The sequence below is a fragment of the Pelodiscus sinensis genome, chromosome 9 (genome assembly GCF_052426305.1).
Source record: "Pelodiscus sinensis isolate ZL-2025 chromosome 9, ASM5242630v1, whole genome shotgun sequence".
Classification (NCBI taxonomy): Eukaryota; Metazoa; Chordata; order Testudines; family Trionychidae; genus Pelodiscus; species Pelodiscus sinensis.
The window spans coordinates 63,520,470-63,545,289 of record NC_143060.1 but is presented as its reverse complement, the minus strand read 5'-3'; the positions used below and the strand labels follow the sequence as shown (position 1 = coordinate 63,545,289).

The 24,820-nt window shown below is 44.0% G+C and overlaps 1 protein-coding gene across 2 annotated transcripts in view; it reads right to left on the bottom strand.

Annotated features, from left to right (window-relative positions):
• Positions 1–24,820, bottom strand: part of COP1 (COP1 E3 ubiquitin ligase) — a 146,132-nt gene that overhangs the window by 33,134 nt on the left and 88,178 nt on the right. For both annotated transcript variants that reach the window (XM_075936898.2, XM_075936899.2), the window contains exons 16-18: positions 9,165–9,282; positions 6,057–6,181; positions 5,111–5,271 (exon numbers count right to left, since the gene is read on the bottom strand). In XM_075936898.2, coding sequence (XP_075793013.1) covers positions 5,111–5,271; positions 6,057–6,181; positions 9,165–9,282 — 404 coding nt within the window. The remainder of the gene's footprint in view (positions 1–5,110; positions 5,272–6,056; positions 6,182–9,164; positions 9,283–24,820) is intronic.

The following is a 24,820-nucleotide window of genomic DNA, read 5'->3' as shown; positions in this document are numbered from 1 at the left end:
CTCTAACATTTCATAGAGAAGTGGCCTGGAACAACTTGGGAACACCAACTAGTAACATGTTTTACCGTCTATGGGGACAACAATCTTACCAGAAATCCCCAAGATACTGTAGCAGTGGTGAGGGAGAGAGATGGATATGGAGACTCGTGTCACGTAACATCTAAATGAACCTTGCTCACTGGAAAAGAGTCAATTCCTATGGCTCAATGGTGGCTAGATGTTAGCTTCCCAGACTGCTGAACACGCACTCATTTAAAGAGCAACCCTGAGACAGGAACACAAACCCATTTCCTATTCTTCATGCCTGCATCTCAGCTCTTCAAGATCTTTCTCCAAAGCTGCAAAGCCACGTTGCTACCATCTAGTAAAAGCGTTGCATGCAAAGGTCAGATGCCCTTCAATCAAAATACAGTATACAGTTCGGAGAGCTGGAAGGCCTCCTTTAAAACAAAAATATACAATGCTATTGTCAATATCCTTTTTTTTTTGGTCTTTTCTCTTCAGGCTAATTTACTTAGCATATTCTCTTATCTGCATCTTCTTGCTGCTTAGCAAAGCCCTGATATTTCTACTTGGAAAGTCTTTCCAAAGCTAACCGGCTTATCTGCAGTAATGAACACTCATGCAAACAGGCACAAAATTAAATGGCTTCTTTACAGTGATTATGATAGAGTGAGCCATGCTTAATCTACATAATCAAATTGCTTCTATGTTCAGCAATAATACCTTTCCTGCTGCCCAGAGAGCAGCCCCTGTTAAACCTGCTCTCCCAGCTTCCTTCTGAGAAACACCAACTGCAGTGGAAGCGAGGAGAATTATTGAAGAGGTAATGGAGCGGCAGATACAGGTGCACCTCATGCAAGTCTGAACGTAACAAGCCAGGTCAGAGTGAAGGGGGTCTGCCTCTCAGGAGGTGTGGAAATATTATGCAGGAGAAAAAAGAGACTACCGTATATACTCGAGTATAAGTCGACCCGAATATAAGCCGAGGCACCTAATTTTACCCCAAAAAACTGGGGAAAAGTATTGACTCGAGTATAAGCCTAGGGTAGGAAATGAGGCAGCTACTGGTAAATGTAAAAAATGAAGATAGATACCGGGTCTAGCCCCGGAAGTCGGGGCGAAAGCTGCTCCGGTGCCCCTGGTCTGCTGGAGACCGCCTCCAGCAGACCAGGGGCACCGGGCGGGTTCCCGCGCTTCTGAGGCTTTGCCAGAGCAAAGCCTCAGAGGCGTGGGGAACCGCCGCTGCTGCCGCTTCAATCTGGGTGCCTGTGGTCTGCTGGGGACCGTCCCCAGCAGACCACAGGCTCCCGGACTGAAGCCGCAGCCGCGGGGGGTCCCGCGCCTCTGAGGCTTTGCTCTGGCAAAGCCTCAGAAGCGCGGGAACCCACCCGGTGCCCCTGGTCTGCTGGAGGCGGTCTCCAGCAGACCAGGGGCACCGGAGCAGCTTTCGCCCCGACTTCCGGGGCTAGACCCGGCTAGCGGCAGAGACGCGCTGAGCCCGCCCGCCTCAGTTCTCGAGATGCTGACTCGAGTATAAGCCGAGGGGGGCATTTTTCAGCACAAAAACTGTGCTGAAAAACTCGGCTTATACTCGAGTATATACGGTAAGTTCTCCTCAGTACACTACCTACATTCCAACTGTCTATGGCAGATAAGACCTTCAACGGACCCTCTCTCATATACATGCATTTTAAGACAGACCTTTCTGCTTGCCTGGTGCTGTTCTAGAAGTAACACTTCATTTCCTTTCACTCGATAGGAAAGCCATATGTGTTTTCACTACTTTTCCTTTGGTGTTTACATGCGAATAGAACAGCAGAATTTATTTACAGCTGCAATACTGAAATTGAGGTTTTACATCAAGTCTTTTGCCAATGTGTTAAGGAGTATTTTTTTTTCTTCTATTAAAGAAAAAATTTTAGGGCCAGACACGTACATTGTAAACTTCTCCTCTTAGAAGTCAGAGGTGTGCATTTAGAGTAGGTAAGAGGTCAGAAGTACTAGAGCATATCCCTGACTCTACCATTAATTTACAGTACAATTCACCGCAGATAAAAATTTAAGGCTGGCTTCTAATTGGAGGTGGCCCACCAATCTTCAGAGTTGCTGAACATCAGCAGCTCCTACCCAACTTCAACTGAAAGCCACTGTAGAAAGTGTGGATATTAAAATCTCTGCACCTCAATTTACCCATCTATAAAATGCAAAGATTCTTACCAAAACGAGTGCTCACAGAACTAGCTCACTGATTAATCTACAGTGTTTAATATCTCCAAAAGGCATAATACAAGACCAAAGTATTAGCATACTAACTCTTGTATGTTTAATAAAGACTTCCACTGCTGAAAAAAAAAAAAAAGGGGGGGGGGGGGCCGATCTAAAACGTACAATTTTCTGGCCACTCTGCTGCCCTAAAGGCAGTGCTTTGGCAGACAGCACTGCACTAAGCTTTTTGGGAGAAGACTGGGCATGATTCATTTCAGGTTCGGTTTCTTTCAGTGGGCATTTGACAGGAGAGTGGGTACAGATGTTTGGAATCACATGGCTAGCACTTGGTGCAAATGGAGGGAGTTGATGGGAATGCTCTGTGACAAGAAGGTGCCGAGTAAACTATTAGGTCAGAAATGACAAGGTCTGAATGCTGACCAGTGAGGAAGAGAGAACTAGCAGTTACAGGACAAAGACCATGAGCAAGACCCAGAACATGTGGTTTGAGATGCTGAAAGAGGACATGAAGGTTGGTGTCCCTTTGGAAGATGCTGAAGGACAAGAGCTGCCAACCCTGACTAAAAAGCAAGGCAGAGAAGCAGCAGCAGCTCCCTTGGGCATTTTAACTTATTGGAAGGGTTTTCAGTTTTCTTGGACATCAGATCTTGCCCTTGAAGTAGACAGAGATTTTGAGGAAAGCATCCGAACGTAAATTTGTTTCTCTCTTCTCAATTGTTCAAGCTACTGAAATAAGAGACTGGTCCACAACAACACTACAAAGAAACGGAATCAACTCTTGATTACACTGGGGGATCCTGAGGCAAAGTTAATACACAGTATTTCTATGTTGCCCTCCACCTAAAGAAGCAGTTTACAAACACAAGTTAAGTCTGAACACTAATGTGAGGAAGGTCGAGTGAGTTTCATAGAAAGGTGAATGGAAAGCAGAGAGCAATTGATTCCTTCAAGGTCTCAAAGTCTGTGGCAAAGCTGGGGACAGAACCTGGCTCTTGATAGCCATGCCAGTGTGACCTGGATTTCATGACTTCCTGCCCCAAATGCCATCAGCTCTCCCAATCATACTCCATATGCCAAGACCACGAGGCTTGAGAAGGGACCTCAGCACCATGGCAAGTGAGTGGTGCAGAAGAACTAGCACGTCGCTCAGCGATAGCTGGCCATTCTATGAAGTGGCAAACAGCAAGTCACACCGCTGGCAGACTCGCGAGGACGCGGAGAAGCCCGGGACATACTACGTTCACAAGTAAAACGCTGAAGCAGGAACACTCAACCTGCGGCTCTAGCCACGTGCAGCTTTTTCACAGTTCTCTTTCCAAACCAGAAGGTGGAACTCTGGCTGCACAGGAGAAAAAGCCAAGAATTTAAAACAAAACCCAGGGAGAAACGTGGGACTGACAGACAGAAAACATGCTTCTCAAGAATGATGTCAGATGGAACGCTAGAGAGCTCAGTAAGCTCTCACTATTGTAATAACTGCTGAGCGCGCACCCTGTATTGAGCTGATTTCATTGTTACTTTATCATACATTTGTTACATAGCATTGTGTATTCGAGTTGTGCTGAATAGTAGTATCTCTCCACCACTAGTGTAAGCAGCTGAAAAGCTGTTGAACCAAGTGCCACTCAGACTATAAGCACAATAGCAGTGGAAGAGATTGAGAGAGAGGAGAACGAGACAATGTGGTGCGGAGAAGTAATCAAAAGGGCACAATTCATCCCTATTGTCTGAACCAAATGTTCCACTGGAGTCAGAGGACAGGCAGACTGGAAACACTGCAGCAAAGAAAAGAAAGGGAAGCTCATGGATGCAGTGAGTTACTTGAAGGCTTTCACCAGTGGAGATCTGGCTTGGAAGTTGTATAGTTTATCATCTCCTTGAGACTGGTATCCGTTTATCTACATAGTCACCTCAAAACCTAGCTTATGAGCAAAAGAATATTATACCATCCTTAACATTAAAAGGAAACCCCCTTTTTTCCTTGACATTAAAATTAGAAACACAAAGTTCCAGACCCAAATTCTCATGATGCTAGAAAGTTTTAGTTTTGGGGATTTGGATTCTGGACAAATTTATTTCACATAATCTTGTGTTATTTATGATTGCGGGGACACTTCCAGCATACTGTAAACACAGATAAGCAGGCGTTAACTTGCCAAAAACATTACCTTTCAGGCTGCAATTTCTCAGGTTTGTTTTCAGTCCAAAGACTCTCTTCACAAGTGAAGTAAAATTACCGTAAGCTATTTGAAATACCTAAGCATGCAATTTCCCACTCCCAACCAAGGATCTCATCTGCAAACACTTCCACAATCAAGTTTACAAAGGTGCTTTTCACACGCCACTTTAAAAAGCTTTTGTAAACAGTCCAGCTCAAAAATCAGCATATTTTTCAGCACAGTCATTAACGTCACAGAGACACTCAGTGAAAGTGTAGCATGTACTCTACAAGAGCAGCAAGCGTTCTGTATATTTGGAAGCAAGTTCATTGCAATAGAAACTAAGATAATGTAGCACCAGCTACATTAAACCATCCACATGTATGAGAGAGAATATAGAGGAGACAACATTTAAGTACACATGGTGAACCCAGGTGAATGTGATGAAAATGAAAAAGGAAATTAAATACAGGGTTGTTTTGGTACTAATACCTCACTACTGTTGAGATTTAAAACTCAAACTTTGAGATTTCCATGACCTTGTGAATTTCCCAACTTTTGTAACCATTACTGTGTACTTTCCACCACTCACCTCTAAAATCCTTTCGAGTATAATGGAGGAAAAAACCAAAAATGGAACCAAACATTCAAGGATGTTATCTTAGGTTCATTTAAGACATTCACGCCACAGCAGTATTGGGAAAAATAAGCAGAAAGCTTACCCCATCTGGCAGTGCTCTCCAGCACACAGCACTGACAAACTCATTTGTGTCGTCCTCTTTCCGGTCCTTGTCCAGGACGCTTTTGACTGTGTCAAATTTGAAAGTCAGAAGTGTCTTTGAGAGGCCTTTGTAGTACAGGTAGAGGGAGTTATTTTCACTTCCTATAAATACAAGCAAATCAATAAAGTGCTAGAAATGGACCCCCGATAAGCAAGGCTTCCTTTTAAAATCTTTTATTGTGAGTAGAAAATTATGTCAGCCTAGTTCCTGGGAGTTTAATGGCCCCCTCTACATCCCATCATTGATGGCTGCTGCAACTAGAGTACAGGATTGCTACAGTAACCATGGCTAACTGTTATAATTACAAGAGGATCAATACACGATTGCAACACTATTTCGGTCTATCGTGCAGTTGGAGATGCCGAATTACATTGGTCTGAGTGTTCATTTTAACAACAGGAAGAGAAACATCTCCGTGGAAGCGAGGTGTGGTTTAAAAAAAGTTCGTTTTGTGTCCTAAAAAGTTGTCTGAATACAGGAAATTCGACTGGTTTGTTTATATAGAGTGCTGTGCTAACTGACACACGACACTCGGGTTCATCCAATGGGTATTAAATCCCGAACTTCCCTAAAAGGCTGAAGAGGGATTTTTTTTAGTTTCATTCTTACTTTCTCGTATTCAGGGTAGCTGTGTTACTTGTGGACTTCTCAGTGAACTTCTGGTGGCTAAAGCAAATCATTTAAGTTAAGCCAGAGCTGGAGTAATTGCACACTACCATACGGCTACTACTTTTTTATACTAGTCTCCAGGCAAAGGCTGAGGAGGGGTGAGGCTAGGAATAACCCCATATTTCCTAAGAGGTCTCTTTCTAAGCATACTTCTCATTATAAGCAAAGCAAGCTGAGGAGCCATACAGTCATTTCTTTAGGTGGCGGCTGGACTCACCACAGGCAATGTAATCGCCGTTGGATGCCAGACCTACAAAATTCTTCTCATTGATGTGACCCTTGAAGGAGCGCAGGCAGTGAGGTTTCCCTACGTTCCACAGCTTCAGCTGGCTGTCCGTTGACCTAAAAATCAGACCGCAGAGTCAGAATGCCTCCATAAACGGTCCCAGTTTGAACTGTGATCCCTTAGTGAGGCACTTACAACCCTCACACAGCACACTCGATACCGGATTTCATGTCTTGCTCAAACTGAACTAGTGCAAGTATCACATTACGGTACAGCCTGTCAAATGGGTGTCTAGGCTGCACAAAAAACTATCCCACAAGCTTCAGAGAGATAGCCCCTTACGTCTGTTTCAGCAAAAACAACAAAGTCCAGTGGGACCTTAAAGACTAACAGTCTTATAATGGCATAAACTTTCATGAGTGGCAACTCTCCATCAGATGCATGAAGTGAAAAAAAAAGGGATACAGATATGGGAGTGTTACACCAGCGCTAATTCAATCAGAGAGGAGGTAGATAAGAAGGTAAGAACAGCAAAAGGGTAAAATTACTTCTGGATCCACTAAGTCCTAAAACATTATAGATGATACCAAGCTGAGAGGGGTTGCAACTGCTTTGGAGGCTAGGGTCATAATTCAAAATGATCTGGACAAACTGGAGAAATGGTCTGAGGTAAACAGGATGAAGTTTAATAAGAACAAATGCAAAGTACTCCACTTAGGAAGGAACAATCAGTTTCACAAGCACAGAATGGGAAGCAACGGTGTAGAAAGGAGCACTGCAGAAAGGGACCTAGGGATCATATAGCGGAGTACAAGCTAAACATGAGCCAACAGTGTGAGGCTGTTGGAAAAAGAGCAAATATGATTCTAGGATGCATTAAGAGGAGTGTTGCAAGCAACACACGAGAAGTCATTCTTCCATTCTATTTTGCGCTAATTAGGCCTCAGCTGGAATAGTGTGTCCAGTTCTGGGCACCACATTTCAAGAAAGATGTGGAGAAATTGGAGAAGGTCCAGAGAAAAGCAACAAAAATGATGAACGGCCTAGAGAACATAACCGATGAAGGAAGACTGAAAGAATTGGGCTTGTTTATTTCGGAAAGGAGAAGACAATGGGGACATGATAGCCGTCTTCAGGTATTTAAAAGGGTGTCAACAAGGAGGAGGGAGACAAGTTGTTCTCCTTGGCCTCTGAGGATAGGACAAGAAGCAATGGGCTTAAACTGCAGCAAGGAAAGTAAGTTGGACATTAGGAAAACTTCCTAACTGTCAGGGTGGTTAAACACTGGAATAAGTTGCCTAAGGAGGTTGTGGAATCTCCATCTCTGGAGATATTTAAGAGCAGGTTAAGACAGACATCTACCAGGGATGGTCTAGACAGTACTGGGTCCTGCAGGGGGGGCAGAGGACTGGACTCCATGACCTCTCGAGGTCCCTTCCAGTTCTAGCGTTCTATGATTCCGTTTGTTACAGTGAACAGAACATTTGGGTGGTTTCTAAAAACACATTACAATTCCTCTTCTCTTCAGAGTCCTGAAATGGTGAGACTTGGGGTAATAATGCCAAGCAGCTGGATAAGAAAAAAGCAATACTGCAGTTAAAAAAAAATCAGAGTTAAGTGTAAGTGGTAAATGAAGACTCCATGATGTACCATAAAGGTTTTATTAGCACTAAACTCCTAACTCACTCGCAAGAGTGTAACATGCCAATCCAGTAGGCATATGCTAAATCAACATACTCCTGTAGACAAAAGCTGTTAAAAAGCACTTAACATGTCTTCAGGGCCCATCTAGAAGAGTTACCGACACAATGCTGCCTCCTAAATTGTCAGACTTCTGCTGGCTTGCACAATCAGACCCATCAAGAAGGTCTTCGTAGATAGGCACTTAACCTTTGTGTTTTAGTGTCCTAAAGTTTACGGACACTACCACCACACAGCAGGGAAAGAAAAAGACCACTGATCCCCTCTCTTACACTCCTCCATTTTATATCCTCTCAAAAAAAAATTACCCCGAATACACTGCTCTGTCAAATTGAAGTGTCTGTAAATCAGCACCATGATCAATGCACCCTGCTAAACATTAGGTAGTTCTGAACACTGCCGGAGGTGGTCAAAGCCTAACTTAACAAGGCTGAACCAATCAATACCATCTATGACATGGCTTGAGTTGGAAATAAAAAGAATTGTATTTGTATATTTTGGATTAAAGCTGCTCATCTTTGGTACTCAAACCCTACAATCATCTCCTCTCCCAAACGCTGGAAAGCTATAAACAAAAGCAACCTACTTGTTACAAATTAATTCCAGCTCAGAGTGGAAGGAGAAGTCCCAGCTTTGCATGCACAATACCTGCAACGCTGGTGTTGCCTTATCAGAGGCTGACAGCTCTATCAATATCCCTCCCAGGATTGTGGAATAAACACTCACATAGCGAGCTCTCAAGCAAGGTGGTGCCATTTCGTCCTTACATGCCCCACGTACGGCCTGCCAGCTGGTCACTTATCTACAACAGTTCCTGCCTTTCACTTTCCCAAAATGCTTCATTTCTACACAGCATTCAGTTCAACCAAAAGCAGGGGCTCTAAAAATACGTGCGCATCTTTTAGAGAGCAGTAATGCTGAGGAAAGGGAGGTGAGAATGGAACCGATTAAAATCGGACATCACTGGAAAGCTTCCCTCATACAACCGTCAATAAGCGACTGACCTGATGTATGCTATACATTCTAGCATTGAACTAGCATTTATACACCTCAGGACTTAAACATCCCATTCTGTTCCGGCCCTATGACCTAAGTAAGAAAAACACTGGTTTAATCAGGATGTGTAAAACTGGTATGGTTTCCAATATGGAGAAGTGTCCACTAAACTTAGCCCGTCAGTGCCTTTATTTCTGACCCAAGTTAAATTTGCACTCAAGGCTTTCGAGAAGATTCATCTATTTGTTCTACAAAGCACAGCAGTCTGCTGTTTAACAGAATGACAATTTACAAGTACATGCTATACACTCACCCACACAAGCATAACAGTCGAGAATGATGCTTACAAGATCTTAGTCTGTAACTACCATGATTCTAGACCCTGTGGAAGGAAATACTTACGCAGAGACAATTTCTTCCCCACTCACAAACTTTGCATAGGAGACTGCCTTGCGATGCCCTTTGAACACCATGATTGGCTGCTTAGTGTTGCGAAGATCATAGTAGTGAACACAGTGATCTAGAGACAAGGGGAGAAGAGAGGGTACAGAAGCAAAACCTATTAGGAGGTGGTGATATGCATCTCATATCTAATCAATCAGCTCAAAATCAGAGACATGAAAAACAGCACAAAGTGCTGAAGTGCACAGGAAGAAGCCCAGAAATCAAGTCTAAGGACTCCTTGTCTCTGGCGTAAGTGAAGCTTGTTAGCTAGCAGTTTGTTCCAGAGAACTGGTGGGAGACTCAGTCTGCTGCTGAATTTGCAATGTGGAGAGCATGGGCTAGATTTTCGTGTTTATCCAAAATGGACTCCATTTGCTTCCTTTCTCTCCCACCACCTTCATTTCTAATGGAGAGAATCGGCCTGTTGGTCAAGGAGGGAAAAGTGTCTGGATTCCAACTTCTTTTAAGAACTATTTCACAGATGTGCTGCACTGCCACACTATGTACAAGTAGCTCTGCATTTAACATTTCAGAGCAGCTAAAACTCAATTCTCAGAAAAGAATAGGGAAAAACCCAGCTGACCCAAACTCTAGAATACACCAGTCCGTCTCTTCTGTCCAGCAAGATCAGCTCCTTCCTTCCCCTTTTTTCATTTATGCAGAATTTAACCAACCATTAGTATTATTAAAACCAGGGATGTGGGATGTGTGTGAAAATTAAAAATCCCATCCCCACCTAAGGGGGAAAATACATATTTAGCTTGATACGCCTTTCGTTATCCTCCCAACAAATCAACCCCCCTCCCGTTGGGGTGTATTAAGAGTACATTTAAATGGGTTTTAATGCCAGGTACAGAAACTGAATAAGTTTGTTACTCTTGGAATTTCAAGACAGTATTAAGAGTCTTAAAAATGACACCCAGATTGTCTAGAAATCCCAAGAGGTTAGAGAGATCAGGATTTAAACCTATTAAGTTACGGTCATAAAAACTGCCACTGATTAAGCAAAGGCAGCTTTTTACCTGGAGAAGCAGATAAATCATTTGTCTGTGGCTATAGAGGTGGTTCTGTCAAGCACAGCTTAAATAAAATGAGAAATAGGTAGTCATGTCCTTTTACATCCAGCACCCTTTGTGATTCGTGTTCTCTCGGTAGGTCAACACAAAGTTTTTGGGAAAGAGGTTTCCCCGTCTCTTTTTCAAACCCTGTCTGTGTATATTGCAAAAGCTTCAAAGCAGTCATTTTGTGTTCTGCCCACCAAGTCGCTGCTTGACACGATTCCAGCGCAATTCCTGCTGTGCTGAAATTCAACTCTTTGCCCCACCGCCACTGCCATTCAAACCGTTTGAAAGGCTGCCTTAGCTTTTGGCAGCTCTCTCTTGAGAACTACTGTTTCTATTACAATAAAATATTAGCCCACTATTCATCCAAACCCCAGGTCATCCCTTCATTTTTAATACTGTAATCTACTACCGGATGAAACGATGCACCAGTTCACTCAGTGAAAGGAGAGACTTTCTGAAGTGCCTAGGAGACTGAAGCGCTCGAATCCCACTACTGGAATGTGGGTGCTTAACTCCCTTTGGCTCCTTTGAAAAATCTCAGCCTACATATGGTACTCTGGCGTACTGTACTCTGGCAAACCTGCATGATTTGGCAGCTCTGAAGCCGTGAATTGGCTGCAGCTACTTTAACAAACGAGGTGCTTCCAACAAGTCTTCTGTGAGGAACTTGTTACTGTATAAGCTGTTTTAAAGCTATTTTAATTTGGGATCAGCCTCCTCTCCAGCTGGACAGTCCTTATCTAAAATGGAAGACCCCTTCGGCGTGCTGCAGATTTCATACTTCAGGTGGCGATGGGGGGAGGCGTGGGTGGGGAGGGAAATGGAATGAATAAGCACCTGGATGAACAGACAGGAGGTGGCCTCCATTTGCTCTGGTAAGATGTGAAGTGGCGCTCACCTTCTGAACACTGCAATAAACAACTCCAAGTGTTCAGGCATCTGGCCCCAGCACCAAGTGCCTATCTATGTTGGCAGGACAATCAATCATTGCCTGCTTGGATCAGCGAGAGTCCAAGAGAACAGCTAGGCTGCCGGGTTCTAAAATTAGCCACTTAATTATTAATTGCTTATTTCGTCAGTGAAAGGATTCGTACCCAGCCAAGGTTTTGGGGTTTTTTTTTTAAATGAAACTCAAGCAGCTATTTTTAAGTAGATATATCAAGACTAATGCTCATTGCATTCATTAAAATCAGAACAGGTGGTCACATTTTACAATTAGAGAGACTCTCTTTTAGGCCATATGGGCGGTCACAACACAAGATAAAAATGCCATCTGCTAAGAAAAGAAGAGATCTTTAAAACCACCCAAAAGGAGAAAAATAAAAATTTCAGGTATCCCAGCAAGACAACTCTCCCAGTGAATGATAATGAACTGAGAATTGTCCACAACTGGCAGCATTTCTGGCATTCCCCTCTGTCATTGGTTAGACTCCTAGCACACTTCTGTTAAAGCCCAGCAATCATGAAAGCGAAGCAGCGCGCCAAAAAACATTGAACGCTGCTTTCCACGTGAACCCTTCTCCTCCCCCCCCCCCCAAACTCTGTGTCCTGAACCCCCAGCTCTAAAACCTCAGCTTTTGGTACAGCTCTATAATGCATGCTTCAATTCTGACTTTGGCTGCTATTTGCCTTTCGTTTTTTTCTTAGTCACCAACACTGGAATTACAAAGTCTCTGTGGAATTTTGCCACCATACTGCAACGCACATGAACACAAAGGTTTTGCCCCAGACCTGACTGACATCAAGTTCAACCTTGAATCTACTTTTTTACAGCCAAAAAAAAAAGCCTTCTGTGTAATGCCACTCAAACACCAAGCTCCTTATCACCTTATTTCTTATGCACTCTGATTTGCTTGAGCTATACAAATGCTTTGCCCTACTCTGGGTTACTATATCAACCGTATTATCTTAAGACACTGTAGGACTTCCTGTTGACTTGAACGTGACTGGAAGCAGCTTCCCTGCTGCTCACTTCTAAAAAGGCTTCAGGTTTTTGAGCTAGGTCACGCTACACAACAGTTTTCCTTTAATTGTCTCAGAAGGCAAAACGAGCAGCCAAGGTCAGCTACGGTTATTGGAAAAGTCTCAGCGCCTGCATCACTATATTAAATAATATTTCTTCAAAGTGTTCAAAGACCACCAACCCCCCTTTTGATAGCCTATGTTTTGAGGTTTGATGTAAAGGTGACAGCTGACCATGAAGCCTCTCATTCTACTATTCTCATTCTCACTACAAAGTACATATTTAGCAGGTAGTGGCAACCTTAGAAGCAGTTTCTTTTGTATTACAGGTTAGAGAAGAATGGGTAATGTCTGAGCAGTTTCGTACATTTCCCTGAATTCTGGAACATCTAGAGTTGTGATGCACACAAATTGAAGGCCAGAATAACTTGTCATCAGAAACTCAAAGTAATGCTCACTTTCCAGATCAACTACTTTATCACTACCACCATTAGCATTCTAATACAGCCTTGATTAAACATTGGGCAATTGCAAACCTTTCATTTCAGTCTCCACTTCTGGAAAGGGTGGAAGAATTCAAATTCATTCTTTTCAAGTTTTTATATACATTCTACATTAATTTCAAGAAGCAATAAGTAACTGTTTATTTAAATTGTTTTTCAAAGTTGTTTACAGTTAGGTACACATTAAGTCTGCAGTTAGGAATATAGGTTGTGTGTTGCCTAGCGTGCATGAAGTTAGACAGGTGAAAAATCAAATTCAAGAAAAGATACCGGTTTGTGGAGAGCGTCATAGGATAGGATATCAGTTCCTATGCAACTACTAGACGTTTGGAATAGAGCAAAGTTAGCTGCAATTTTCATACATGGTGGGTCAAGAGTATAGTGTTTTGGTTCATGCTTTAAGTAGCTGGCTGACCGTACTAGAAGCAGGAAGTAACTGATCTGTTAGTACCACTCTTCTCAAAGCACTTTTTGGATTTGGATTTGCACCAACCATGCACATGATTGTGAATTTCATTCTGTGCAAGAGCCACGTTATAATTTTAACTACAGTCTGGATCCACAAAGGTAGGGCCATGCATGCCTCTGGATCCACAGGAGTTTCTCCCACCAAAACAACTGAAGCTTGAGCAGACACAGACTATAGCTTTTATCTGGCAATAGTTTTTAGTTCTGCTGCTTATTTGCTCACTTCCACCTTGCCGAATTTACGGAGAGGAGAGCAACTGGGCATATTAAGATAATTCCAATATTGCGAGAGTAAATTTTAATTCTAAGGAATAGCACCTCTTCATATTAATGTTATAATTAGGTTAGGGCCTCAATAATGATCCCTGTGAGCAAGAACCAGCCCACAGGCTGGTAGAGCCTTCTGGTATAAAAGTTTCATTTGTAACCCACAAAACAGCATCACAAAGCATTTCCTAACAGATATTAATATTTTGAATGTCTCTTTCTGAATGATTAGCGCTCAGATTATACCTAAGTGGCGCTTTTATTAGACCATATGCTTCTTTGCACCTTCCCAGTCTGTTGTGCCTAGGTAATTGGAATATGTGGATTGAAGGAAAGTGCCCAAAATGCAAATATGGCAACCGGTCAATTTAAGAGCCTCTTTCTGGATTTTTTGTTTATTGTAACTACTGTGGAAAAAACAAAAAACAAATAAACCAGTGGTCACTTTCCCGGAATTCTCTTCATGAGGAGAGGTGGAACGAATGTGGAGTGTTTGGAGAACATTAAACCAGGAGTATTCAATGGTACTAAACTCAGCTTAATGTGGTCTGATTATTGGCTTTTTAAATGCCATTTATGCAAGTCTCCATCAACTGAATTTCAAGTTTGGACAATGGCTGCCTGGTTTCATTCCAGTCACAGATAGCATGAAAGTAGCAACCCCTAGAGATATGTGGGGAAGCCTAATCTTTTGCATCTGTCATTGGGTCAGCCGTTATAAGTGATTTTAATCAGAGGTAAGGGAAACCCAGTCCAAATGAGTCAGCTGCGATTCCCCCCCACCCCATCTCCGGTCATGTTATCCTGGGAGACAACAATAATAAAATCACAAATGCCAGACGGGAAGTCAACATTTCTTGAATTTTCACTCTGTTCTTTTCAGAGGCACTCATTCTGGAGGTACGAAGAGAAGCACTCTGTTCCAGAGAGGCTGGCCGTGTGGAAACCTAGTCAATTAAATGTATTAAAACATTACCTGCAGAAGCTTAAGTAATTAATGCTACCTTTTTCTCCCCAGCCTGGACAGATCAGTGCTTGGCAGGATGTGGGGGGAGCTCCAGGCTGATGATGGCTGCCAGACGATGGCTGCCAGACTAAGGCCTTGACAGAAAGGCACAGAAGAGGAGACTGGAAGTGGATTGAGGGGCTGGAGGAGTGGCTGCCAGCTATAAGGTCCCTGGTTTGGGACCTCAAGTAGCAGGCTACCTGAGCCTCCCTCCCTTTGCCCCACATGCCATCAAGGGGAATGGCCAGCGAAAGCTGCAGTTGGCCACTGGTTGGGCAGAGGACTGCTGTTTCCTTCGGGGGGGGGGGGGGGGGCGGGGGAACAGCCAGAGGGCTATGGCCTGAAGCAGACACTGCAACCCTTGGAGCTCCAGAGACTTGGAGCAGGAGCGATGGCAACGATACACCACCAGAGGAGGGCACCCTGCAGAAGGACGGAACCAATTCCTACAATGGCCAGCAGGAGATACAGTAGCAGAGAGTCACATCCCAATACAGCGGGATATGACAGAGGTCTAAAAAAAATCACAACTGGTATAGGGAGAGTAGATAAAGTGCTATTCGCTCCTCCTTACAACACAAAAACTGGAGGCCCCAAATGAAATTACCAAGTAGCAGGTTCAAAACAAAAGGAAGAATTTCTTCACGCAACGCATAGTCAACCTGTGGAACTCCTTGCCAGAGGATGTTGTGAAGGCCAAGACTAACAGGATTCAAAAGAGAGCTAGATAAATTCAGAGAGGACCTGTCCTCTAATGGCTATTAGCCAGGATGATGTTCCAAGCCTCTGTTTGCCAAAAGTTGAGCATGAGCGACAGGGAGTGGATCTATTGATTGCCTAATCCAGTGGTCCCCAACCCTTCAGGGTTGCCGGGCGACCAGGGGCGGGGCCACTCACACACCGGGCACCCGGGGGCGGGGCTGTGCATGTGCCTGGAGATGGGACCACTCATACATCGTGTACCCGGTGCCAGCGCCACCCATGCGCCGCACTCGCAGGGCCAGCTCCGGTCCTGTGCTGCACGCCCAGGGGTGGGGCTGTCCATATGCCATGCGCCCGGGGCCGCTCCTGTGCCACACACCCAGGGGCAGGGCCACCCATATACCGCGCACCCGGGGTCAGAACAGCCCATGCGCTGCATGCTCGGGGCCGGCCGCGCGCCTGGGGCCACACTGCTCCTGTGCCGTTTGCCCAGGGGCGGGGACACCCATACACCGCGTGCCCAGGAGCCGGCAGCACCCATGCGCCACGCGCCTGGGGCGGGGCCGGCCCCGATCACTTGGTGAGCGCACAGAAATGGCCTGTGGGCACCACGTTGGGGACCACTGGATACATCTGTTCACTCCCTCTGGGGCAGCTGGCATTGGTCACCATCAGAAGACAGGACACTGGACTAGATGGACCACTGGTCTGATCCTGTATGGCCGTTCCTATTTTGTTATAGTGGCAATCCCCTCATGGGAAAGCTTGGTCAAACAATGGATTTTTGTTGAACATGCATCAAATGATGGACTAGCAGAATATGAACATTAACAGTTTGGCCAAAGGCTCCTGTTTGCAGGTAGGCTGAGCATGAATGCCATACTGCTCGATAGAAAAAGGAAAAAACTTAAATGTTTAGAAGTAACATCCCTGCCTGGAATAAAAGTGAGAGGCAGAGATATAATTTCACAGCACTCAGACAGCGCTTTTGGGGGGGGGAGGGAGAGGGGAAGCTTCATGCCTTATATTACCAACAGGAAAGGGAAGAGCAGCTATCGCCCGGTTGTGATTAAAAAACCCAACAATACAAGACACCTTTCTCCTAGTGGAAACCGAAACAGGAGTCATGCAAGCAAGGGCTGCTATATAGCCCATATAAGCTGGGTTTAATGTAGTTGGGAAGCAAGTGGCTTTTTAACCGTGACAGTTCAACAAAACATTTATACTGAGCAGAGAAGAAACGTATTACACTTATAAACTAAGAACACATTGCGCTATTCCCCCGACCTTCCCACAGGACAATAACCAAATGTCTGGGTTACACCAGAGAGAAAATGACATCACACCAACGCCTTGTTCCATTCATTGGTGTTTCTTTCACTAGTTCCAAATTCACTGCATTTCTAAGTGTGGCTGAACATTACCATTTCTGTATGTATCTGTATCTCCCTCTGCTGAGTAGATGAAGGGAATAGCAGCTGTGATGGGAACTGCCAGACTGGTTTTTAACCTTCACATTCAATAGACTCCCTATGGCTTGAGGTTACAGATGACATTCATCAGGCTATGGATAATGGTCTTTACACACTGGGGACATTTTTTATTGACTGACTGAAGCTTTTGACACAGCAGCCCATAAAATCTCCACTAAGTCACTTGTCTCATATTAAGAGGGAAGAGACAGACGTACAGCATTAGAGATCTTCATCTGCTGGGGCAAGGGCTCACATGGGCGGGGAAAGAAACGTAGGGTTTTGTGGGTGGAACTCTCGTCACTCTTTGACTTTTGACTCTGGATCCGCAGAGGATTTTCTCATAAAAAACAAATTCAAACAGTGATTTCTTGTCCGACGGACAGACAGGCTGTCTGGCATGGTTCACAAACAAGGGTGCAAACCTTACGCCAGACGGTTAGAAACTAGGGTACAACCCCCCAAATGGGTTGCATGTTCTATAATTAGATTTCACTCATCAAGTATCAAGTGCGAGCTCTTCAAGAACTGAAACCGTCTCAGCTGAGTTGCAGACAGTCCCCTTGGACACTACGGTCTCTCTCGCCACCTAAGCAAGCCTGCTTTTGTGGCAGATGGCCTCTCGTACCAAACACACACACACACACCACCACCACCACACACACAAAAAAACAAAAAACCAACCCAAACACACAAAAAATCCCCACACAATACCAAGGGGATGGTTTGATGGGATAACATGATCTTGGCAACTAATTGACCTTTCACTATTGGTGGTAAATAGGCCAATGGTGGGATGATAGGAGTTACTGTAGAAAACTTTTTCCTGGGTGTCTGGCTGGTGAGTCTTGCCCACATGCTCAGGGTTCAGCTGATCGCCACATTTGGGATCGGAAAGGAATTTTCCTCCAGGGTAGATTAGCAGAGGCCATGCAGGTTTTTCGCCTTCCTCTGTAGCATGGGGCACAGATCACTTGCTGGAGGACTCTCTGTATCTTAGGGTCTTCAAACCATCATTTGAGGACTTCAATATCTGAGATATAGGTGAGAGGATTATTCCAGGAGTGGGTGGGTGAGATTCTGTGGCCTGCGTTGTGCAGGGGGTCAGAAGAGATGATCATAATGGTCCCTTCTGACCTTAAAGTCTATGAGTCTAGTCTATAAGGTTACCCTGCCCTCAAAGGACCAGCTACTTACATCAGGTTAAGCTTAGACAGCTTACCAAAGAATGTTTGTAACCAATCCTGTAATAAACCTAAAGACTAACTAGGAAAAAAAAGTTATTCACAAGATTAAAGCAGGTAAATATACACTCACAAATGAGTTGCAGGTTTAGGTTCCAAATGGTGATAATAATGACTACATATGCATGTCCTTTAGCGCTAACTCGAACTAAGCTGTTTGGAGATCCCTTGCTTATGCTTAGATATATTGCACCTCTGAATTCTAAACATAGTGATAATTTTTTCTTGTCAGGGTGGGCGAGCTTATAACTGGTTCATTAAGTCTACTATAGTCTTGAATCTCTCCTATGATGGATATACCCTGGCTGACGCAGAATCTAATATAGCTTCCATGAACGCTACTTCTCCGGTTTGGGTAAAGTGATCACTTTTCTTCCTTGATCCTGAAACCTAGTATAGTGAAGAGACATAGGATTAGGTGAATGGAAGCTTTCACCTGCAGAACTGATCTTTTTCAAGGTGTGTCAGTTAGCACAGTTCAATTCTTGGATCCCTCGTCATCTTACATGAGCTGCTACTTAACAAGAGCTCAAGAGAGAAGTCCGGGGGGGGGGGGGGGGGGAGGGAGGAAGCTGGGAAAAATCTTAGTTGATGGTTTCAGTCACAAGTCAGCAGCTCATGGGAGCATTATCTGCGGAACCCTATTCAGGCCTGATAGGTCCTTTCCACCGGTAACAGATTCTCATGACACTCTCCAGGAGAAAGTTTAAGACAAACAGACTGAGTGTCTATCAGAGATATGCCTCTCTCATAGATGAAAGAGGCAACTTGAGTTCCTGTTATTAAGTGGAACAGGTGCATAAAAGAAGGGCCAAATTTTGAATCCTAGGGACTTGTTTTGTGGTAGTAATAAATCCTAGCACCAGGGAAATCAATAACAAATAAAGAGGTATTTTAATATCTAGCCAAATAGAGTAGAAAAAAAACAATTGCTTTGCCACCTAAATGCGCACACACAGGTCGTGAACAAAGAAAAAACTGCAAGGTTTCTATGTTGCAGCCACAAATTAGAAGGAACTGAGGGATGGCTTTTATGCCCTGGGATTGGGGGGGTACAAAGGCACTTACTGTTCAGGCCTGGACGTAAAAGTGTACGTATAAGAATAAAATTTATCATCAAAATAATGCACATTTATGTAAGAAAAATAATGTGACAGTCTACAATTGTAATTAGATTGTATCAAAGCATAAATGAGGGGGCAGATTTACAGTTGCACATGTAACCTTAGTATTGGCATGTCCTGATGCTTGGCCACATAATCATGTAACCTGCAGGAAATATTCCCAACACAGCTTTTAATGTGGGATTCTAGTAGAATCATCTTCCCTTAGAATTCGTACTGTGCGTAACTGCTCAAATACTATGTCAATCATCTCTATAAAACGCAGATACACTCTACAATGCACTAACTCTAGCATCAGCATTTACATTCGGGCCGTAAATGTTACTAGCTCAGTGAAATACAGCAAATGAGACATTTTAAAAAGGCCTGAATGGGTCTTGCACCTGAATCAAGAGCTGGAGGAGTTAATTTGGCTCTAAGCAGGAGTCTACACAGCATAGGTCATGAACACTAACTATGAGATGTGTTCAAGTATCACAGAAGGTGCCATTCCACCAAGCAGTTCCTCTGAGTAAATTGCTGGAAGACTCCCAAATGCAACTGCTGCCTTGGGAACCCTGGAAGTAGGGAAGTATTTTTCTCTTTGAGATACAGCAATGACAGCAGTTTGGAGAAGATGAATCTGGACTTGCGTTTTCTATTCTTGAATTACGAGGTTCATTTCCATTTTTAATTTGAGCAATTCTGTGACAATGACTAAATGATTTCAACTAAGCTGTAAGAAAGTGTTCAGGAAAAGGGTATTTAAGCAAAACAATTAACATGTCCATTTCTGCTAATGGCAGATTTATCCTTTTCTTTGGATGGAAGCTTTTCAAACTAATTTTAATCACTTCACCGACTACTGAAAAGCAGCTACTTCTGGGAATAAAATCTAGAAAATGTTTAACATTTCTCCAGTTACACAATAGCTATAATGTGAATTCTCTATGCTTAAGAATCTGTCCTATTGTGGATTTTAGCTAGTCTACAGATCTTTTCCAAACTAGTTGAACTCTAAAGATCAAAAGTTTGTCTCTTCCACCAACAGAAATTGGTCCAATAAAGGGCATTAGCTCAACTACCCCCTTTTATATCCTAGGAGCAATACAAATACAACACTAACGACAACATTTAGGAGAAGTAAACTATCCAGCTGAAATCAGTGTTTTACCTCAATAGGAGAAACTACTACAGAAAACTTAACTCCTCTATTCTTCTGAAGAGTTCTTTAGGATCTAATGATCAGAGAAGGTGATCACCTTCAACAGAGGAAACTGCTTTATAGTACTGACCCAGGTGATTGTCATCTTCTGCATCATCAGTGCTATTTCCTACAGCACTTGAGCTTTTCCTGGGTAGTCTTCATTTCCAGGGCTGGTTACAAATGAACCAGCTTTGCTGTAAGTCCAAGATAGGGAGCAGCCATATCTGTGCTGTTTGGACTACAGTTGAAATTGACTAAATACTTGAGAGTTTACACACCTGTCCACCCGTGAGTCTGTTCAAGAACTCCTCAAATGGTAAACGCTAGGACCACCAAATTTGGCATGCAGCATTTTATAAGTTCAAGCAAGGTCGGGCTTGGCTGTGCCAGGACAATGGGATGTGCGTGGAATGCGATTGTTTCTCAAACAGAAAGGGAGGGCTGTGAAAGCAAGGGACAGTTATACAGCAGAATGATCACAGGGGGAGGAGGAACAGCAAGCAAGCACTGCTCTTGCCGCTCCAGGAAGCGGCCCCTGGTCACCCTCTCCCCCAAGCCTCTAAGACCTGCCCTAATTTCCCCCCCCGCCCCCATCCTCAAGCTCCTGCCCTGACTACTGCACTCCCTATGTGCTGTCCTGAAGGGCCCCAGCAATGCCAGGTAAACCGTCTAGTTTATAATCTAGCACCATGCATTCTGACACTACTGGTACCATAAAGGTTTTCAGCAAGTGCATTTCAAGGCAGCAATAGGTGCAAAATGGCAGTAGTTAGTATAGTTTGAAACCTTAAAGTCTGGGACGCTCTGGTTTGGCAGGACTACCAATACTCCTGGACCAGGGAGCCCTGGCTGGCAAGGTTCAGAGGCCGACATAGCGAGGGCCAGCACAGCAGGGAGCTGGTGCTGGGGAGCATAGTCCAGGCCGGGGCCAGCACAGTGGCAAGTGCAGCCCCAGCAGGACTGGGGGCAAAAGGGTTGGTGGCAGGGAGCAGAGCTAACAGCTGAGAAGGGAGCCTTGACCTCCCCTATTCCAGCAACTCCATGGTTTGGGACCACTCAGTTTGTTTCCAAGAGGTCAAGAATTCACTTACATAACCCACTTCAAAGAGCATCGAAGGAAGATACTTTCCAACGCAAAAGTGAGCTCAGTGCTTAACTGGCCTTTGAAAAATCTCCCTACAATTTCCCAGAAAAAGGTAATTTGCGCCTTAACTCCAGAAGTATTAACCTACCCCAATCTTGAGCGCACCATGTGTCCACTCACACTACACACCCTGGGAATCAATTTAGGTTTTCAACATAGCTAAGTGCTTACTAGTGAAAGCCTATTAAGGTAAGAACTTGCTTCAACTGAAAAACCTTCACATTCTCTTATAAAAATCCTAATCTATCTTCTGAGTCATTAATAGCACATTACTCCTCCATTAATAGCTGGAAGTGACACCAAGCAGTTGAAACACACACATCTGAAGCAGCCCGAAAGACTGGTTTTACAAATGACATTTGCAGAACCTCAGTGCTCCACTTATTGTAGTCATCAATAATCCCCTGGATGTGGGTGGTCTGTCCTACACTTACAATGTATTAGCTGTTTCATCCCAGATGGCTGCAGTAGCCAGAAGTGGTCCTGAACTAGAACTGCATTGGAACTTTTTGTTCACAGGTCTACAGGAAGAGAGAATCTCTAAATGAGAACAAAGCTACGGGCGTAGCAATTAGCATTTTCCATGTTCCAACATGAGCCATTATCACAGATCTGGCGTCCTGCAACTTCAGTTATGGGTCAACACATGTTTAACTTCATCTACAGGTTTGGGACCTAGCACACTACCTTCCACATCCTAATGACTTTAAAAAACCAAACCATGGGTACTTGAGAACAATTTGCACCTTCTCTATCGGCTCCATGTAACATGAACACACTAACTTTCTCTCCCCTTTTCCCCCCTCCATCTCCTATTTATTTTGCAACTGGACCTTTAATACTCCCTTCACCTGAAGTGGGTTGTGCCCACGAAAGCTCATGATACCATCTACATGTTTTGTTAGTCTTTATGATGCTGCTAGACTATTGATTGTTTTTTAATTTTTTCCAGTTAGACTAACTCTGCTATGCCTCTGAAGCTTACGAATTTCTGAGATATGGAAAACTGTTGAATGTATTCTCTTCCCTGCAGAGGCCTTCCAAAATGAGAAAGGCCCTTCTATCCTGACCCTCAGTCACTAAAGTACTCTTGGAATCCCAGCTAATCATATTATGTTCAGCATGACAGCATCCTGACAACCTAAACATGAAACAGCAAATAAACATCTGACAAGACAAAGTTGCTCAAGTTCAGAAAATCAAAATGTTTTGAAAGCTTTTCAAATATTTCCATTTTCAGAGTAACCACACAGCTTGTAACACTGACTGGGTTTGGGAAAGTTAAACTTTAAAAGTGGTTCTCTTTAGGTGAGAGGCAGAAGCCACAATCCCCAATACGCAGTTACTAGGGAAACACAGTGATTTGGTTTTTCCCTCTTTTCAGTTCCCTAAAAACCTGGCATAAAGAATTAAATACACATCCCATTCCGTGCCATTTCACTATATATTTCAATGAAAGAGAGCACAGCACAGCGGTTTAAGGTGCAAGCGGGGTGGTGGGGTTTTTGTAGGGCCCTGCTGTATACTCAGAATAAGCAAAAAGGGAAGAGAGTGCAGAGAAAGAGGCTGAGAACATGCAGAAGGGTTTAATGTTTTTTGTAGGCACAGGAGTCTGCATTGGACCTCACTGCTAAGAAACCTGCGTTGTACGTGCTGTGTAGAACCCTATCTGTGGGTCTAGGGTAGAAGGTACTCTCCTTGAAAGGCGTTTCTGGCTAAGTGTCCAAGTCCAGTGTCTCGAAGTGTGAGGAATGGCGTGGAAGAGGAAGGGCAAGAAACTACAAATGGATGGAACAAAAAGGGGAGAGACCTGTCTGTGCTGATGTCTAGAAGCCTCTAAAATTTACCGCTAGCCTGAGACCTCTACCAATCATACTGACCAATAATCTCATTCACCTGTGTCCATCTGTTATCTAACCCTAACCCCAAAGGACTCTGCTCTGTGTTAAAGCACCCAGCACAACTGGGCTGCGGTTCCTGGCCAAGGCTTCTAGGCACAAGGGTAAAACAAATACATAAGTGCCAACAGGCGACCTTCTAGGGTCAAGAGGCAGGAATCAGGGAATTCCGATGGCTTTATCTCTATATTGCATATGGGAAATAAAGGGTGAATGGAAGCTGTTAACAGCATGACAGCATGGGGAGAATAATATAATGCTATCAGCTCTATTTAGCTTGCTGAGGTTAACACAGACAGCCTAGCCTCACTGGAACCGGACAAGCTGAACAATAATCTAGTTGCAAATTGCATACATTTTAAATCAACTTGTTTTTCTAAGCTGTGCTACTGGAAAATATATGGGCAGAAGGCATCCGTGTGTTGCAGCTGGGGCAGAACAATAACTTTGGTCATGATTTATATCATTAATTTCAGGATAAAAACACTATCTTGTTTAAAAAGCGAGGAAGAGCCCACAAAATTACCTGCTTTTTGTATTCAGCAGTGGTTACAGCTTATACTGCAGAATGTTTCAACTCAGGAAGCATGCAAATAGAATATTTATTAAAATCAGACATCTGGGATCTTTCCCTCTTTAAATACCCTTTCCCCGGGGGCAGATCCTGTCAGGTTGCAGTTAAACAGTTTCCTCCTCCCTCCTCCCTCCACCATGGGGAGGCTGTGTTTTATACAACTCTCTCTCTCAAAAATAGGAACTCAAGTCCTACACCACACAGACTAGTCCTCTCAGACCTATAGTTTGTTCTATTTTATCTTGATCACCAAAAGCTCATTTTGACAAGGCTTTTCAAACAGAGTCAACTGTTCAATAACAAAAACAAACAAAAAAAATCACATCAACCACTATGTCCCCATGAGTTGACTCCTAGAGGGAATAACGTGGCAGCTATGGGACCACTCACTCTCCAGGGCACCTAGTGTGAGCTTAGTTCAATTCTTCATATGGCAGCAGACATGCACGTATGTAAATCTACGATATATTTGAGAGTTTGTCTGAGTGCATCTGTGTGTTCACTGAAGAACTCCTCTTAAATGGTATGAGCTAGAGCCACCAAATTTGGCAGGCAGCTTCCTCTTCTCCTAACTTAAAGCAAGATCAAGGTTTGGTTGTACCAGGACAAGAAATAGGGCCAGGACAGCTATACTCCCACTGAGGCAGCAGGGGTGGAGAAAGGTCTAGCTGTCTATTATATATTTGAGAGAGTTTGTCTTTCTGTATGTTCCCCTGCCAGGGGACATGCACCCTCCCATGGCTATGCCTGCTGCAGCGGCTGCGGACAGGTTCTTCTCACCTGGTCCCAAGCTGCTATGGTGAGAGAAGGCTGGGGTAGTCTCTGAAATCTATGGTAGATAGCTATTCCATTCTCCACCCCTGCTCCCTGCTGCTGGGGATGTAAGCAACTAGTCGACTAAGTACCCGATAAGCACAGGTACTCAAGTAGTCACTGCTTTCTCCCTCCACCCTCTCGCCTTACTGCCTCTATCACAGAGAGGCAGCAAGGGGAGGGGGAG